Source organism: Dreissena polymorpha, chromosome 13 (genome assembly GCF_020536995.1).
Source record: "Dreissena polymorpha isolate Duluth1 chromosome 13, UMN_Dpol_1.0, whole genome shotgun sequence".
Taxonomy (NCBI): Eukaryota; Metazoa; Mollusca; class Bivalvia; order Myida; family Dreissenidae; genus Dreissena; species Dreissena polymorpha.
This window is the reverse complement of record NC_068367.1, coordinates 71,360,280-71,379,869: the sequence shown is the minus strand read 5'-3', so window position 1 is coordinate 71,379,869 and position 19,590 is coordinate 71,360,280. Positions and strand designations below refer to the sequence as shown.

The window sequence follows — 19,590 nt, the reverse complement described above, 5'->3', positions numbered from 1 at the left end:
TTATTATGCCATTATTATTTATGGCCATTTTGACCTTTGAACTTTTGAATTCTTTCGCATGACACGCTGTTTAATGACTGTGAACAAAATTAATGTACAGAGTCATTTTAAAATCTCACAATGAATGACATAGTTAAGGCCCGGACAAGCTCAATTATGGCCATTTTTCACTTTTGAACTCCAAGTGCGACCTTGACCTACAATATATCGACGTAATTCTTTCGCATGACACATTGTCCAATGATTGTGAACAAATGTACCAAGTAGTTTTAAAATCTCACAATAAATGACATAGTTATGGCCCGGACAAGATCATTTACGGCCATTTTTGACCTTTGAACTCACAGTGTGACCTTGGAGATATCGACGTAATTCTTTCGCACGACACACCATCCAATAATGGTGAACAAATGTGCCAAATGATTTTAAAATCTCACAATGAATGACATAGTTATGGCCCGGACAAGCTCATTTATGGCCATTTTTGACCTTTGAACTCAAAGTTTGACCTTAACCTTGGAGATATCAACATAATTCTTTCGCGCGACACACCGGCAAATGATGCTGATCAATGTGCCAAATTATTTTAAAATCTCGCAATGAAAAACATAGTTTTGGCCCGGACAAGCTCATTTATGGCCTTTTTTTACCTTTGAACTTAAAGTGTGACCTTGACCTTGGAGATATCAACGTAATTCTTTCGCGCGACACACTGTCCAATGATGGTGAGCAAATGTGCCAAATGATTTAAAATCTCACAATGAATGACATAGTTATGGCCCGGACAAACTGATTTATGGCAATTTCTTATCTTTGAACCCAAAGTGTGACCTTGACCTTGGAGATATCGACGTAATTCTTTCGCGTGACATACAGTCCAATGATGGTGAACACATTTTCCAAATTATTTTAAAATCTCACAATAAATGATAAAGTTATGGCCCGGACATGCATTTGACCATTCTTTGAACTCAAAGTGTGACCTTGACCTTGAAGATATCGACGAAATTCTTTCGCGCGACACACCGTCCAATGATGGTGAACAAATTTGCCAAATGATTTTTTAAATCTCACAATAAATTATAAAAGTTATGGCCCGGACATGCATTTGACCTTTGAACTCCAAGTGTGACCTTGACCTTTGAGATATTGACGTACTTCTTTCGCGCGACACACCGCCCCATGATGGTGAACAAATGTACCAAGTCATTTTAAAATTTAACGATAAATGACATAGTTATGGTCCGCACAAACCTTTGGTTTAAAACGCACTAAATGACCCTGTGACCTAGTTTTTGACCCGGCATGACCCATATTTAAACTTGACCTTCACATCATCTACATACAACTTCTGACCAAGTTTGGTGAAGATTGGATTAATTTTTCGGGACAGACCGACAGACAGACAGACCGACAGACAGACAGACAGACCGACAAAGTGACTCCTATATAGCCCCCATTACCAGTAATGGGGGTATAATAAGGAAGTGAAACTCCAGCTGCTGGAGCAATATTGAATTCTCATCATATACAATTAGTTGGTCCTTTATTTAAGGCAAGTGACCGATTGCCTAAACAGTACAAAACAGCACAATACAAAAAAACATAAGCACATATAAGAATAAATCTGGGGTTCCCGGCTTGGAACGGTCAATGCAAAGCAGTGGGGGGTTTAAACCGGTTTTAGAGCGCTCAACCTCACACTTGGCCCAGCAATATTCATGATACATTTTAGTGTAAATAAAATTTAACCTCATAGCATTGTAACTCAAATTAAACAATAATAAAATGGAATTAAAACGTATTCAATTTTATAACCAGTTAATTACTCAATGGTAGGAAAGATACCAGAGCAAGAGAGTTACAACTTTTTGAGGAACGATGAAATGAAACTACAAACAAGTGTCAACTACATTTCTTCTTTATGGAAAAAGGTTTAAAAATAAAGTTTCATGAAGTTAATATTTCAGATCATTAAGCCAGTATTCAGAGTTCATTTGCAACAAAAGTTAGACATTTTTTAAAACATGTCATATCTTCACAACCAAATAAAGGCGAAGAAATTCACATATCAGGTACTTCCTTGATAACATGACAATTCTAAGATGGCACCCTAGCAACCCAGTTATTAGTTAATATCTCTATCAATCTGATATGTCATAATTTGTTTTAGAAAACATTTTATGTTTGTAATATTTTGTTAATAAATCAATGAATTAATATTATTTTAGACCTATAAATACAAACATACTGATTTAAATTGAAAATTATTGGTATTGTATTTTACATGTGTTTTAAATTTACCAAAGGCCTTTTTTAACTATATATAATACTAACATTTTGTTTACCAAAAATAAATTATATAATAGAATACAATTTGTATTTCTTTTTGACCTTGCAGTCAAGGATAACCTATGAAAGTCCAAAGGGTCCTTTTTTGTTTTTGTTTTTTGCTGAAGAGACAGCAAGCAGAAGAGACGGTATTGAGATACAAGGAATCCGGGTGCGATACACAAGCTCTTTGCTAATAGATCCCTTGGTTCTTTTACGTGCTCAGTGTATAGCAACGATACACGAGAGAATAACCTGGGTTTCATACCAGTACATCTCAAGTTGGCTGGGAAATACTTCAAGCATTTCTGAAATTTCCAGTGCCCCGGCCAGTTATTGAACTGGGGACCTCTGGAATAGTAGACCAGTGTGTTACCACTAGACCACCGCACCACCTCCACTAGACCACCGCACCACAAAGAAATAACTCAAGAGTTATCGAACATGTGTAATTTCAAAAATAAGTGGATGGTCGTAGTTAAAGGATAAACTGAAATATATTTTTTCAAATATTTTATGCGCTACTTTTGAGGCGTCTTTTTTTCAGAAATTATATAAAGCGTTCCTGGGCAAAATCAAGGTAATATTACTTTCGTCAAAGTTCTTATGTTTACCGCAAATACTCTACCATTTCCCTGATGTACGCCAATAAAAAACGATTTTCAAGTAATAGCACATTGATTTCAGTCAGGAACACTGTCTATAACCGCGAAAACAAATATTCCAAACTTTTTGGTTTACAATTTTTGTGTTGTAACTAGCTTGCATGCAGCATAAAATTGAATGTTCTATAAGATAAGTGTTTCGACTGTCGTTATGGGTGATTTCGGACTGTTAAACCTAACCAAAAAAGAGCTCTTAAACGTTATTTAGACCAAGTAAAGCGAAGTAATGAAGAACCACTTTTTGTTGGCTATCCACAATGTGACGTCACGAGTTGCCTCCCTTGTTTGTTAATTCTACTTAAAATGATCATGTTCTTAGCAAGTTTTATAACAATAAGGTAAAACTGCGACTTCTAGATTGTTCAAAAGAGTTTTATATATTTAAATGTATACGTATTAACTGGTTTAAGGGCACGTGACCCAGTTTTGAACTCGGACAATATATCATTAAAAAACGTTCCGACCTAGTTTGACAAGGATTATGCAATAAATGTGGTCCCTAGAAGACAAACGACTGACATAAATGTGATATATTACAATGCTGAGCTAAAGTGAGAAAATTACATTAAATTGTACAACAGTACATCATACCTGTAATTCTGCTGCTATTTGTGTTGATGTTAGCCCGGAAGAGTTTTTGGTATCTATGCTTTCAATACATCTGATCGCTAGATCAACAGCTTTTTCTAAAACACCATGCACATTCCAAACTGTTTCCTAAAAGAACAAGCAAATTCGTTGAATTGATATCCCCCGCCAATTAGCTTCTGGGCACAGAAGTGTTATATTTGACACTCTAAAAACATGTTTTTAAGATACAAAGGGTCATAACTCCGTTATTTACAGATAATGCACGATGCCATTTGGCGTGCATCATCCTTTTATCCATATATACACTCAAGTTTCAATGAAATCCGCCAAAGCACAAAAGTGCCGGACGGACGGACAGAAAGACTGACGGTTGGACGGACAACGCCAAAACAATATCCCTCCGCCTATGGCGGGGGATAACAAGCAAATTTGTCGAATGTATATCCCCCGCCGAATAAAATGTGTTGATTGTTGATATGGAGGAACAGGGCAATAACTGTAAAATAATAAAGTGTAGGGTTGTTTTTTACGCATTACAATGCTCCTCATTAATATATTTACACCCATGGAGTTCCAAGTTGAAATCTGGTAACGTATTTGAGATGGAGCCCTCAAAATGTACAGCATTTTTTTACAAATGGCAATAACTCTTATTTTGGAAAGTTTTGGTTTTTGTGAATGACACTTCTTCTTATTGATATCTATACATCCATGATGTTTTGTGTTGAAATCGTGTATCGTATATGAAATAGACCTTAAAAGTTACATGATACTAAAAAAAAGGCCAATAACTCTTATTGAAGAAAATGTAAGGGTATGGTTCTGGTGCATGACACTTGTCCTCATTGATATCTATGAGCTATGAGTTTGTTGTATTTTATTTATAGTTTCTGAGATATTACTTGAACAGTTTGTGACAAACAGCCATCATAAAAAAAGCAACAAAGGGTAGTAACTCTAACAAATGGTAGGGTTATGGTACTTTTACCAGGTACTTCTCCTCATATATGGCTTTACATCCATGAAAATTTATTTTAAATCTATATTTTGAGACATAGTCCTGAACAATTTGCGAAATACGAAATGACGGAAAACCCTACAACTGTATCCCTTCGCCTTCGGCAGGGTATTAAAAGAGAAACTGTATTAAATGGTACATTTGAAAAGTAAGACTTTAAATTACACTGTTTATATCAATAAATACCGCAAATTATAACTTACATTGCCATTTAGGACAAAAGATGTAAATATTAAAAGTAATTCTTTGATCCGAATGGACTTGACATTGACAAAAAACTTATGACATATACATGCAGCAACAAATATGCTTTGTGTACAAAGTTTGAAATAACTATCATATAACTTGGCATTTCTAACAAAAGGAGCCCACTGCAAACACAAAGACAACATGTTGAAAGCCTGAAAAATACTTGAACGTTTGATTGTCTCCATAACGGCAGTAAACTCTTCCAAATTTTGAAGTCCATCATGTTAACAGGATTTCAATGAAATTACAATATTTTTAACTACTACGAACAATTACAGATTGTTGACAAGTAAAACAATGTAGGAACACGAGTGTCTTTTTGATATAAAATACGCCTAGTCATATTTTTGCGTTCACTGATTTATTAAGAATGAGTGGGTCTATTGATAAAAATTTGGCACATAGCATGAAGGTGATTATAATACGATTACAGCTATAACAGAGCAGGGGATTTTAAATTTGCCAACTTGGAAAATTAACGGGCCATGATTCAGTGCTTCACTGTGGTTGCAAACAAAGTTTGATCATATATTAATTTTTTGTGTAAGAGAGCGGACAACACTAATAAGCCATATTATTTAGCGGCAAGCGTTTTAGGTAATGTGGTTTTCTTGGTTAAGATTATATGCGCACAATCTTTTACACTAAGTTTTAAACTGTTTTTCACAGAATTTACAATAATTTGGCTCATCTAATAGTCTTCAAAGGCTACAATTCAGCAGTGCGTGTGGAGATCAGACTAGTTATTGTAAATTCCCGTAAGAGGTTTTAAGCCAACAAAAATTTGACAAAGTGAAAAGCGGATAAAAATGTTTGAGTTAAAGGGCGGACAAGGTAAATTTTAACATTTCTAATTACATGGCCATATTTCAGAAGTGATTCAGGCTGATAAAGGAAATTATATATTTTTTGTCAGCATAAATTGTCAAAAAGTTTCATAATGATATTATTTAAAGTAACTCGGTATGATTGCATGCGATGTTAATTTGCCCATTTGATATAATTCAAGAGCCATACTTCAGAATTGATTCAAGCGATATGGCTGGTAATCAAACGCGGTTGTGATATTATGTCCCTAACATAATCACCACATCTAATTATGATCCGAGTTTGTCTATTTCAGGTATAGTGCAGATAAAAAAATAATGTGGCCATTAAATTATATTAAACGGGTCATAATTCAAATTAAAAGTTCATCATTCAACCGGACACAAAATAACCACCCACCTGCCAAACACCTCATATGTTCCCATATTTTTTTCCTTTTTAATGGGCTTATATAAGGTCTATGAATCTGAGTTTATTCCACGACCACATGTCAAGGCACAGAGTTCAAGTTAAAGTATAAAGCATAAGTACATTGTTATGGCGGCAAAATAGTAACAACAATACGGTCATAATGGCCTAAAGCGCAAACCTGAATTCGAGTGGTTCAATAACATTTAAAGGTTTTCACGGGGACCAAGATTTGAGGCCATTTAACCAACATTCAGACTTGGCCAAAATATTGGCAATGTTTAATTTTGACCCTGATTCATCAAAATAGGCAAACGAATGGCCTCACGAGTTGCAACAAGAGAAAATGTTGACACACAACAACAGACGCCGGACAGTGACTGACCACTTCAGCTCATTTTTAACACTTCGTACTCCAATGAGCTAAAAATGTAAATACTCAACCAGTTTTTTTTCCAAAACAAGACTTTTGTGCCATTTTCTTAACGGTATCCCATATTCGTGTTCGGTAGGATCTACACCGGTAATCAGCTCGAGCATAACTGAAAATAATATTTACAGAAAATATTGATAAACTTTTACAATCAATAGTATATCATATAGATATTATAATCAAACCGGTACATATATATTTAATTGAACCACGGCATGTGGTGTGTTTTTTACATTATATTATAGATGCAGTTTATCACTTTGAAAAACAGATTATAAAAAATTCTTAACTTCTTAAATTCATATAACTATTCAAACATGAACAATCTACATGAAACATGAACAATTTTAATATTCAATAATTGTATTTAATTTCAGCACTGAACAACCATTAATATTTTGATCACAATAATAAAAGTACACTGGTTAACACAGTCATTTTCTTATCACAGAAAATAACAAGAGCACCATATAACGAGTGCCACGCTCGGCTGCGGGTGCAGTTTTGAATAAATGAAAGCTTGTCAGAATGTATTGTTTTAAGTGGTCACAGTAACGTTGACCTTTGACTTAGTGACCCGAAAATGGGTGTGGCGTGTAGAACTCATCAAGGTGCATCTACATATGAAGTTTCAAAGTTGAAGGTGGAAGCACTTTGATTTTAGAGTCAGGGTAAAGGTTTTAGCACGACGCGGATGGCGGACGGCGGATGACGAGCTAGCAATGACAATATATCGAGTTTTCTCCGAAAACAGCCGAGCTAAAAATTCAAACAGTATTAAGAATGTCTCTTAAAGTGTTTTCTAAGTCTAACAGTAACATAGCATTAACCACAAACAATTTTCTGTCAAGGTTATTATTTCATTAATGAGTTATCCGCGATTTAAAGGTTATAAATGAGAATTTTATTAACCGAACGTCCTCCACTTTTCCGCGAAATCGTGACGTTACCACAACAATGAAAATCAAATGACGTCGTCTTTATTTATAAACAGTGCGCGGACAATCAAAGTGACGTCATTCCTCACGTGATTGCTAAGGTAGCGGGCGACAGTATTTTTTGGACAGTTAATTCTTTCCCGCTGGGTCTGACAGTATTTCTATGTCACGATGGCCTATGGGAGTTTAGGATTGTGAATAAAAGTGAGGTATAATGATAACATATGTATACCAAATGTAAACCACTGATCCTTCCAGTTACAGTAAGGATTTTTGTGATTTATTTTTAGATCTGGAAACCTACATATAGTGGAAAAAGAACGATTTGAAAAACATTACAGAGGTTCAATAAACGATTGTCTGATATGTTCGTTAAAATATGCCCAGCAGTTCAGGAAAATATGTCGTTTAAACAACAATTTAACTCGCGACTGACATCCGACGACGCAGCAAGGACAAAAGGCGGTCCCTAAAGTTTATCTGCATCATTGCACAAGTGATCAAAAAATGAAACGTTCATATCCGATTTTCTTGCTGTTACATTAACTTTCATAACATAATTGATAAAAGAAATCGGTGGTTTTATGTATGTAATTCATTTTATCATTTTTCAGTTATTAGTTCTGTTTTTGTATGTATTTTCTTGCAGTACATATGAATTGGCCAGTGTACGTCTACCATATAAACTAGTTGATCATTTGAGGTACATCTCGTGACTCGGAAATGTAGTCAATGTGATTACCTACGACCTTGCAAACAACGTTATAGTACAGGACCTTCATACCTTATTAATAAATCGAAAATAATTCCAGCATTGATTACATATTATTTATTTCTAACACAAAAAGACAAACAATAACAGCGTCATTGGTCCCTCTATGTACCAGTTTTATTTTATCAATACCGGAAAGGCGATCAGGATAGTAATATTCTTCAATAATAAAATATTAGTTCATATTATTTTTTCAACACAAATATATAAATAAAATATATTGCCTGCAGTGGGTGAAACAACAGATTTTCATTCGATAACGGTTATACAAACCGAGGCGTACTAAACTTATTGAACAGCAATATAATCTAACAAGCATGAGTGTGTACATCTTTATTTAGACGTGTCATTTTTACCATACAATATGACTTAAGCTCAGTTTGCTATCGAGTTGTTTAAATCAATATTAAACACGCGTTATCAAGATAAAACAATTCGTGCAACACATATTGGCAAATATAACACAAAACTTTATAAAGTTATAAAGTTTAACAAGAGGCCCATAAGACCCGGGTCGCTCTACTGCTATAAACACTGTGCAAGTTTGGAATGAATAAGATGGAAACTGTGTACTTAATCGCGCAAACAAGGAGAATTTTCTCAAATTCAAGGGGAGATTATTGTGTACTTATTTCTCCGATACTGCTCATATTCAATAGGGTTCAAGTCCTCATTGATATAAAGATACTGTGCAAATTTGGAAATAATTAGATGAAAACTGTGGAATTAATTGCATAAACAAGCAGGATTTCAAAATTTTCTCATATTCAAGGGGAAGTAATTCTGGACTTATTACTTCGATATTGCTCTTTTAAAACAAGGGCTGTTTGTAAAACATGCCCCATATGGACTGTCAGTTGTAGTGGCAGCATTGTGTGAATACGTTTTTTGTCACTGTGACCTTGACATTTGACCTAGTGACCTGAAAATCAATAGGGGTCATCTGCAAGTCATGATCAATGTACCTATAAAGTTTCATGATACTAGGCCTTATTATTCTTGAGTTATCATCCGGAAACCATTTTACTGTTTTGAATCACTGTGACCTTGACCTTTGACCTGAAAATTAATAGGGGTCATATGCCAGTCATGATCAATGTACCTATGAAGTTTCATGATCCTAGGCGTAAGCATTCTTGAGTTATCATCCGGAAACCATTTTACTATTCGAGTCAGTGACCTTGACTTTTGACCCATTGACCTGAAGATCAATAGGGTTTAGTGCTTATTTAAATGAAGACACTGAACAAGTTTGAAAAGAATCGGATGAAAACTGTATACTTTATCGGACAAACAAGAAAAAGTAACCATTTTACTATTTCGAGTCACTGTGACCTTGACCTTTGACCTAGTGACCCGAAAATCAATAGGGGTCATCAGCCAGTCATGATCAATGTACCTATGAAGTTTCATGATCCTAGGCCTAAGCATTCTTTAGTTATCATCCGGAAACCATTTTACTATTTCGAGTCACTGTGACCTTGACCTTTGACCCAGTGACCTGAAAATCAATAGGGTTCGAGTCCTCATTAATATAAAGACACTGAACAAGTTTGAAAAGAATCGGATGAAAACTGTGGACTTTATCGGATAAACAAGAAAAGTCTAACACACACACAGACAGAAAGACGGACACCATGCCATCCCATAAGCTCTTCTGCCTTTGGCAGTAGAGCTAAAAACACAATTAGTAGGAGCAACACACATGCGCTTGATTTGTATTTGTTGCACAGGATTGTCAGCATGATGTGCATTTCATGAGTTGTTTATTAGATGTTCATAAACTAAGAATCAAATGTAAGAAGTGGTGCCTTAAATTGTTTTAAACCAATATTCACATTAGAGCACAGGTCTGCCAAACAAACAGTTCTATGATTTACAAAATACACTTTTGCGGATTATATTTGAAAACAATTATGCTTTTAATTAGAATTGTTTGCAAGTATAGAACTTCAGTTTTTGTCGTGAATGCCACGATTTTGTATACATGAAACATTGATATTGCTATGTAAATTTGCTCCATCTGATATGCAAATAGACACTTTGTTCCGCCTGTTATGTAACAACAGATTATGTCTTTGTTCCGTCTTTGACCTATTTATTTTGGCGGTAAAATAATACTTAGACGGGAAAATTGTACTATGTTATATTGCTTCATATAGTACTTTTCATGTTATTCATGCTTATCTTACTTTTCATGAGATGTTAGTTAGTTTGCGGGAAATTATTGTATAAATACCACGCAATGTGCTTAGACAAGAGAGAATTAGAAAAGTATTTAAGAAAAAAGGAATGTATGTTAAAGTTTATGTTGAAAAGTTTGATTTATTATATTACAAATAGTGTGAAATAAGAAAAGTGAATCTATGTAAAAGGGAGGTGATTTGTTGAGAATCAAGAACTGGAAATTAAAAGTGATTGAAAGTTGAACCTATGTCTTGTGTTTACTTATTTAAAGGTCAATGTGGCTAAAGTAAAGAAAGTTCTCCACATTGAATGGTCCCGCGAACCGGATCTTGATTCTCGTGCTGTACGAAAGGAAAGTGTTTAAAACGTCTTTATTGTACTGAAAGAAAGTGTTTTGGAAATATTGTGTTTGAATAAAAAGATAGTTGGATGGTTGATTTCATGAAAAGAGTAAGTGTTTTTTTATTATTATTTTCATTACAAAAAGAAACATGGCTTCTCTACCATACGTAAAAGGTGTAAGAACTCGCTACAGAAACACACTTACAGAGAAAATTAATTATAGTGCGAAGATTATCAGTTCTGATTTGGATGAAAGTAATATTGAAAGATTAATTTTAAATTCAGAGAAGTGTATCAAAATATTGAAAATGTATAGTGATAAATTAGAACTTCAGTCTGCAAAGCTTGCTTCTGCTAAAGCAGAGAGCCCAGCCTAAAACTCCAAAGAACTAGAACAAGTTGCAGATGAAGATATGAAGTTGTGTTCTGAAGCTTCAGACAGTGTTATGGAATTAGAAGCATTTGTTGAAAAGATGATGATTCTCAAGAAAAAATCAGTTACTGATCAAGCAGACGGAACACTTTCTCCTTCGGAAAATGAGAGGCTAGTGACTGTACAAGAACAAATGAAAGATATAATGAGTATTCAAAAACACCACCAACAAGAATTCATGATGTGGAGAAACGAGATAAAGATAAACAGACTGAATCTTCAATTAAACTTCCTAAACTGGATTTGAATATGTTTTATGGAAACAAATTACATTGGTGCGCATTCTGGGACGCCTTTGAGTGTATCATCCATAGAAACGAAAAGCTATCGGACATAGAAAAGTTCAGTTATCTACAGAGTTAAATTGGCGGGGATGCAAAGCGTGCTATTGCTGGCCTAGCAAGATCAGGAGCAAACTACAAGGTTGCTGTGAAACTGTTACAAGAACGATTTGGGAAAAGACAGGAAATCATTGATTATCATTACAAGGAAATGTTGAATATCCAAGCACCTTCCTATAAAGTGGAGAATTTGAGATCATTCATGGATACTATTGAAAAGCATCTACGAAGTCTTGAAGTGTTAGGTGAAAATGTGAACCAGCAATTGTTCGTTTAAATGATAACAACAAAGCTTCCAGAAGGTGTGCTCCGTCAACTTGAAATAAGCAAGGGAGCTGATGTTGAATGGGAGGTCAAATCTCTTTGAACACATTTGAGAAATTACATTTGTGCTTGTGAAAAATCAAACAAAAATATCAAGGAAAACTATGTTTCAAAGGAACGTGAATTCAATATTCCAAGGACAGGAAGTAGAACCAATACACCATTGAACAATCCGAGAGAAGCTTATGGAAACAAACAAACCATAGTCAATCCTCGAAGCTCATCATCATTCGTTACAAACGACAAAGGAGCACGCGCTAATACCCAAAACAGACAGCTAACACAATCGTGTCATTTTTGTGATAATTCACATTGGAGTGACCATTGTCCGCAGTATAAGAAAATTCATGAAAGGAAACAAAAGATCAAAGGACATTGTTATAGGTGTCTGAAAAGTGGACATGTCACAATAGAATGCAAATCAAATAAGGCATGTGTCTACTGTAATGTGTACAATAAACATCACAGAAGTTTGTGTCCAAAACGAGTTGTTGATAATAGTGTAAAGCAAAAAGCTCATGTTCAATTTGTTAAAGATATAAGTGAAAGTCCAAATGGGGACACAAAGCAAGAAGGTATGATGGTTTCACACGGAGAGACAGTTTTCATGCAAACTGCATATACTGAAGTTAAATATCCGGAAGCATATTCTTCAGTAAGAACAAGTCTTCTCCTAGACTGTGGTTTACAACGTACATATATCACAAAAGATTTAGCAGATAGTCTTGGTCTAAAGTGCGGTGGAACGGAGGAATTGAAAGTCTTCACATTTGGTGGAAGTCAAGCTAAGACAATAAAGACAGATATGACTTCATTTAATCTGAAGTTGAAAAGTGGCAAATACATGAAAATAAGTGCAAACGTTGTGCCAGTTATCAGTGGTAATGTGCAAAGAAAGACGCTAGAACCATCCCTGCACCATTGTTTCAGTGAACTTGTGGAAACATTTGATCTAGCCGATACTCTACCGTATGACAAAGAATCGTCTGCTATTGACATATTGATTGGGAATGGTTATTATTCAGATATAATGCATTCGCAAAAATTGGAAGTGTCAGAAGGATTATACCTTCTAAATTCAAAGATAGAATGGATTTTAAGCGGGAGAACCAGAAGTACAAGTGTAAGTGAAAAGGAGGAAAACTTCCTGATTCTTACATTTGGGAGTCAGCTTGATAACACAAATGTACTCCAAACAGTTCATAGTGCTGTTCAGACTAAAGTGGACTAAGAGGACTTTTGGAACATTGAATCCATTGGAGTGAAAAGTGAAACATAAGAAGTGCTTGATGATGAAATTGTGATAAAAAATTCAAAGATGAAGTTATATTCGAAGATGGAAGATATCAAGTGACTTGGCCATAGAAGGAAGAAGATTCAGATTTACCAAGCAATAAACAACTGGCATTTGGAAGACTTAAATTATGTCTGAAGAAGTTGCGAGACAAGCCGGAGTTGTTAAACAAGTATAATTCTATCATTTAGTAGCAACTTCTAAACGGGATCATTGAACAAGTGCCTGAAAATTAATCAAGTGAACGCATTCATTACATACCGCATCATGGTGTTGTTAATCTAAATAAGACTACAACAAAACTCAGAATCGTATATGATGCCTATGCAAAAGTGTCAAAGGAAAGTAAAAGTTTGAACGAATGTCTTTACAGAGGACCGGTTTTGCTCCAATATAAAGAAATGCTCCAGCTGCTGGAGCAGTATTGAATTTTCATTAAAAACAATTAGTTGGTCCTTTATTTAAGGCAAGTGACCGATTGCCCAAACAGTACAAAACAGCACAATACAACCCAACATAAACACAAAATATGAATAAAGCTGGGGTCACCGCCTTGGAACGGTCAATGCAAAGCATTGGGGGTTTAAACCTGGTTATAGAGCGCTCAACCTCACACTTGGCCCAGCAATATTCATAATACATTTAAGTGTAAATAAAATTTAACGTCATAGCATTGTAACTCAAATTAAACAATAACAAAAGGGAATTAAAACGCATTCAATTTAATTACTATTTAATTACTCAATTGCATTGAAGATACAAGAGTAACAGAATTACAACTTTTTGACGAACGATCAAATAAAACTATTAACAATTGTCAACTACATTCCTTCTTTATAGAAAAGATTTGAGAATATAGAATCATGGAGTTAATATCTCAGATAATCATCGCGCAAATACAGGAAGAAGCAGCAATAATGGGTGTAAAAATTCCATATTACATAGCTTGGTTGTTTATGTGACTGCTAAAAAAAATAAAAATAATTAAATCAAACAAGAAACGCCTATCAGAGAGAAGACTTGTGCGGTCTTCTCATGAGATTCCGTCTGCACAAGGTAGCCTTAGTTTCAGACATTGAGAAGGCATTTTTGCAGATTGGTCTGCAGCAAGCTGAACACATGTGGATACGTTACATACAAAGGAAACATTACCACAAGGACTATAGTGCGATGCTTGCGAAGAAATCTACTCAGTTACAGAAGCAACTGGGATTGTGTATTGATGATAATGGGATGATTCGGTGCAGAGGAAGACTTGACAATTCGGGTATGTTTGAAGGCGCGAGACGCCCACTACTTCTACCACACAGTGAACGTTTTTAAGTTAGTTATAGAACAAAATCACAAAGAGTGTTTGCATTCAGGAGTTTCCCAAACTTTAGCCAAAACGAAACAGAAATTTTGGATAACACATGGTCGTTCTGCAGTGAAAACAACTTTAAGATCATGTAAAGTATGCACTCGCTTTGAGGAAGGTCCTTACAGGATGCCTCCAATGCCAGATCTCCCGAGTACAAGAGTGAACGAATATCCAGCATTCTCGAAAACAGGACTCGATTATCTTGGTCCACTACAGATAAAGATCAGTGAGGGATTGAAAAAAGTTTTGATATGTTTATTTACGTGCATGACAACACGTGCTATTCACTTAGAGTTTATTCAGGATATGACTTCAGAGGAGTTTCTTCTTGGATTTAGACGGTTTGTGTCACAACGTGGTGTACCCTAAGAAGTGTTGAGTGATAACGCAGCTCAATTTAAACTTTAAATCAAGTTATCGAAGATGTTTGGAATAATGTGATTCAAAGTGAGGATGTTCATTCGTATGTGTCAACAAATGGAATAATATGGAAATTCATTGTGGAACTTGCTCCATGGATGGGCGGGTTCTATGAAAGACTAGTTGGAGTTGTAAAACGTTCAATGCGAAAGTCAATTGGTAGACGATTGTTAACAATGATTCAGTTACAAACCCTCATCAAGGAAGTTGAATCAACAGTGAATTCTCAACCATTAGTGTATGTGGAAGATGACGTAAATTCAAATATTCCCCTCTCTCCAAACCATTTTTTGACTCTAAACCTAATCACTGGAATTCTAGAAATAGATCCAGAATGTCAGGAGGAGGATTTCCACCCAAGTGAAAGTTCGAAAAATAAATTGTTAAAAATATGGAAGAAAGGACAAAAGACATTAAATGAGTTCTGGCGGATTTGGCTTGAGGAATACCTTACTAGCTTGAGAGAACGTAACCAAACACAACTGAAAGCAGGAAAAGTGTTGTCCAAGTCTAGCCCATGTATAGGTGATATTGTTCAGATCAAATATAATGTGGCTAGCGGAAGCTGGAAACTTGGTCGAGTCGTAAATCTGGTGAAAAGCAGGGACGGTAGTGTTCGATTAGCGAATGTGGAATTGCCGTCAAAAACTGTTATTGGAAGACCGTTGAACCTGTTGTACCCGTTGGAATGCAGTGGTTCTAATAAAAAGTCGAGCGACAACAACAACATTATTCCGGATGAACCAGACAATGTGATTCAAAGACCACGATCTCAAACACAATCAGCAAAATATGCTGCAAGTGAAATCAAAAAACTCTTTGACTATGAAAATAGGAAAAAAAAGTAGTGAAATGCTAAAAGACGAAGTGAAAGGTAAAAGCAGAAATGGACTTGTATAAAATGTAATATTGTGTATATTTAATGAAAGTATCATTTTACATTTGTTTAAAATATGTGTTCATTTTGTCGGCGGTAATGTCGTGAATGCCACGATTTTGTATACATGAAACATTGATATTGTTATGTAAATTTGCTCCGTCTGATATGTATTTAGACACTTTGCTCCGCCTGTTATGTAACAACAGATTATATGTCTTTGCTCCGTCTTTGACCTATTTATTTTGGCGGTAAATTCATACTTAGGCGGGAAAATTGTACTATGTTATATTGCTCCATATAGTACTTTTCATGTTATTCATGCTTATCTTGCTTTTCATGAGATGTTAGTTAGTTGGCGGGAAATTATTGTATAAATACCACGCCATGTGCTTAGACAAGAGAGAATTAGAAAAGTATTTAAGAAAAAAGGATTGTATGTTAAAGTTTATGTTGAAAAGTTGTATTTTTTATATTAACAAGAGCTGTCAGAGGATGACTATTCGAGTGCTTGACAGTATAACGTAAGCCATCATGGGGAAACTGTTCATATTCAATAATTTAATAGACGATCTTTCAAAAATAAAATAAGAAAAAAAAACAATTTTTTTTGGGGGGTGGGGGGGTAGGGGGTGGGGGGTGAGAGGGGGGAATAATTTGGGGTGTGGTAATTTATTATATGATGTTTAATAAAAAAAAAAATTGGGGGTGGGGGGTAGGGGGGGTGGGGGGTAGGGGGGGTGGGGGCGAGAGGGGGGTATAATGTGGGGTTTGGTAATTTATTAGACGATGTTAAAAAAAAAATCTTTGGGGGTGGGGTGGTAGGGGGGGTGGGGTGGTAGGGGGGTAGAGGGGGTGAGAGGGGGTATAATGTGGGGTGTGGTAATTTATAAGACGATGTTATAAAATAAATGGGGGATGGGGGTTTGAGGTTGGGGGGGGGGGAGAGATTCTGGTAGGGGCGTGGGGTATTGTTTGGGTGGAATCCATTGTGGTATTCAGGTAAGTATTGTTTTGTCAAAGTAATAATAAAATGTGATCATAAATAAATAAGTTATGGCAATTTAAGCAAAAGGTTCAATTATCTAAGTGTAAAAGGGGCCATAATTATGTCAAAATGCTTGATACAGTGGTCTGCTCTTGTTTATAGGTTGGAGTCATGTTGGTAAACAAGTATGCAACATATAAAAGCAATATGTCAAAGGATATAGGAAATATTTGGGGTAGTACGCAAACTTTGACATAGATTTATCAATAATATGCATATTCTAAGTATAAAAGGGGCAATAATTATGACAAAATGCTTGATAGAGTTGTCTGCTCTTGTTTATAGGTTGGGGTGATGTTGGTAAACAAGTATGCAAAATATAAAAGCAATATGTAAAGGGACAATGAAAATAAATGGGGTAGTACGAAAACTTTAACATTTGCTGCATATTCTAAGTATATAAGTGGCCGTAATTATGACAAAATGCTTGATAGAGTTGTCTGCTCTTGTTTATAGGTTGGGGTCATGTTTGTAAACAAGTATGCAAAATATGAAAGCAATTTGTAAAGGGAGAAAGAAAATATTTGGGGTAGTACGAAAACTTTAACATTTGCACGCAGACGCTAACGCTAACGCCGACGCCGGGGTGAGTAGGATAGCTCCAATATATATATTTCATATATAATAGTCGAGCTAAAAATAGTGTGAAATAAGAAAAGTGAATCTATGTAAAAGAAAGGTGATTTGTTGAGAATCAAGAACTGGAAATTAAAAGTGATTGAAGTTGAACCAGTGTCTTGTGTTTACTTATTTAAAGGTCAATGTGGCTAAAGTAAAGAAAGTTCACCACAGTTTTCAGAATGAAAAAATTGCTGGATTAATATCTTTGAAACTTGTGCTATTCTTTTAAATAACATAATCATCCAAAGACACTCGAAGTATCTTGAGTTAAATATATAATTTATTGATCTAGTGTTCGTTCACAAGCTCAAAGCGATGAACACAATTGAAAACGTTTGAGAGGTCAGCGACATTCAATCTCAACTTAAAATAAATAAAATTTGCTTGCGATATTTGAAAGCATAAAAATTACTATAAAATATTAGTTACACGAGTATTTTCTCGAGTTATTTATTCTGAAGTCTAAAGCAGTAAAACCTTCAGGTTAATTAAACTAGTTTCGCCAAGAAACAGGAAGTAATTAAGAAATGTAGGAAATAGTTTAGAGGTCAGTCAATGGGCTGCACTTCAAATATAACTTAATGACGAATAAATGAAGACTTGTTAATGACGACAGTTTGCATATAACATAAGGTACCACAATTAATTATAGCTATATAGCAATCAAAACTCGTGGATAAATAGACTTGTGGATAAATAGCTTATCTCTTCCAGCAAATGCCCACAACGCTTTAAAATTACCTGAATATATTGTGAATAAGTTATTATATATATAACCAATCAATTAATTCAGATGACAATATAATATTTACCCACTCCGAAGTTGTAATAATCGTGCTGCTTCGTGAGAAGATTGTGTTGAACAATTGGAAAGTATCCAGGAGTCCCTACAGTAGTGACGGTCATCAACAAGGACTCATCGCCTTCTTTCAATTCTCTCGCCAGTCCAAAGTCAATCAACCTCGCATTGAACTTGGCATCCAGAACAATGTTGTTGGATTTAATGTCCATGTGTAATATTTTACCTCTAGTAAAAAAACATCGTTATAGCAATCGTTAAAATTATACAACATAATAAGGCCAAACACTCGGTTCATATATGTTGTCTTCCTTGAACGTATTAAAATCAATGTATATCATCGTTGTAATACATCATTCAAATATAAACAACGGGAAATTTCAGTACCATCAGTACCATCAGCAGAAGATCATTCCTATCATCACTAATGGTCCTTTATTATAGGTCAATAGCCATACATGTCCACACATGACATATATTTCGGGGTTTCGTCATATAAACATTTACGATTACAAGGCAATACAGCGGAGAGCATTTTACACGCATTTTGCAATTATTTTCAGCTAAATTCTAAGAAACGCTTACTGAGTGCACAGAGCATTACATGTTAAATATATCAATCAAACACTTTGATGCGTATCGAAAAGAACTGTGAATACTATAAAACAAAACCTTCGAGAATGATTATGCATGCGCTTTTTGTTGCAAGATACAACATATCAAACTTACCTGAATTTATTACCCGAGTGCATATAGTCTATTGCGCATGCGATCTGGTACATAATTTTCAATCTTTTTTCCCAATTCATTTTGATATCAATCTTTTTAAACAATCTGTCATTGTCCTCTTTAATGGCATGAAACAAGTCGCCATTTTCGAAATATGGTGATACGAAGTAGTACTTCCTACAAAAAAACCATTAAATACGTAACACTTACGATTAAATTTAAAATAAAAAACAAAAGAGCCGTGATGACCCATACGCGCTAACATAAGTTTCCGGAGATTTAGCGCTGAAGACTTGTCCACCTGCTCTAGCTTTTGACCTAACTTGACCCGGATTCAAACATTGCTTTAATTATGTGTTAAGACGTATCTAGCCCAGATTCGAACTTAGCCTAGAATGGGATTAAGTTTTTTTTAACACATACCAGAGTTTTGGTGCCCTAGTTTTTGGACACACGTTAAAAAGATTTGATATATCGAGATTAAGTCGTAAATTAGGCCTCTATAGTGGTAAAAACATTACAACATTTGAATTGAGAACCTAGTTTTTGGAACTCGTGATCACATTTGAACTTGGTCAAAAT

General features: G+C 35.2%; 1 protein-coding gene across 1 annotated transcript; it reads right to left on the bottom strand.

Annotated features, from left to right (window-relative positions):
- Nucleotides 1-3,581: 3,581 nt before the first annotated feature.
- LOC127854758 (uncharacterized) lies at nt 3,582-19,140 on the bottom strand. Its single transcript, XM_052389814.1, has 4 exons — nt 19,009-19,140; nt 18,293-18,507; nt 6,535-6,632; nt 3,582-3,713 (listed from the first exon to the last, which is right to left on the bottom strand). The coding sequence occupies exons 1-4, from the start codon at nt 19,086-19,088 to the stop codon at nt 3,582-3,584; spliced, it is 525 nt and encodes a 174-aa protein (XP_052245774.1). The 5' UTR covers nt 19,089-19,140.
- Between the last annotated feature and the right edge of the window lie 450 nt (nt 19,141-19,590).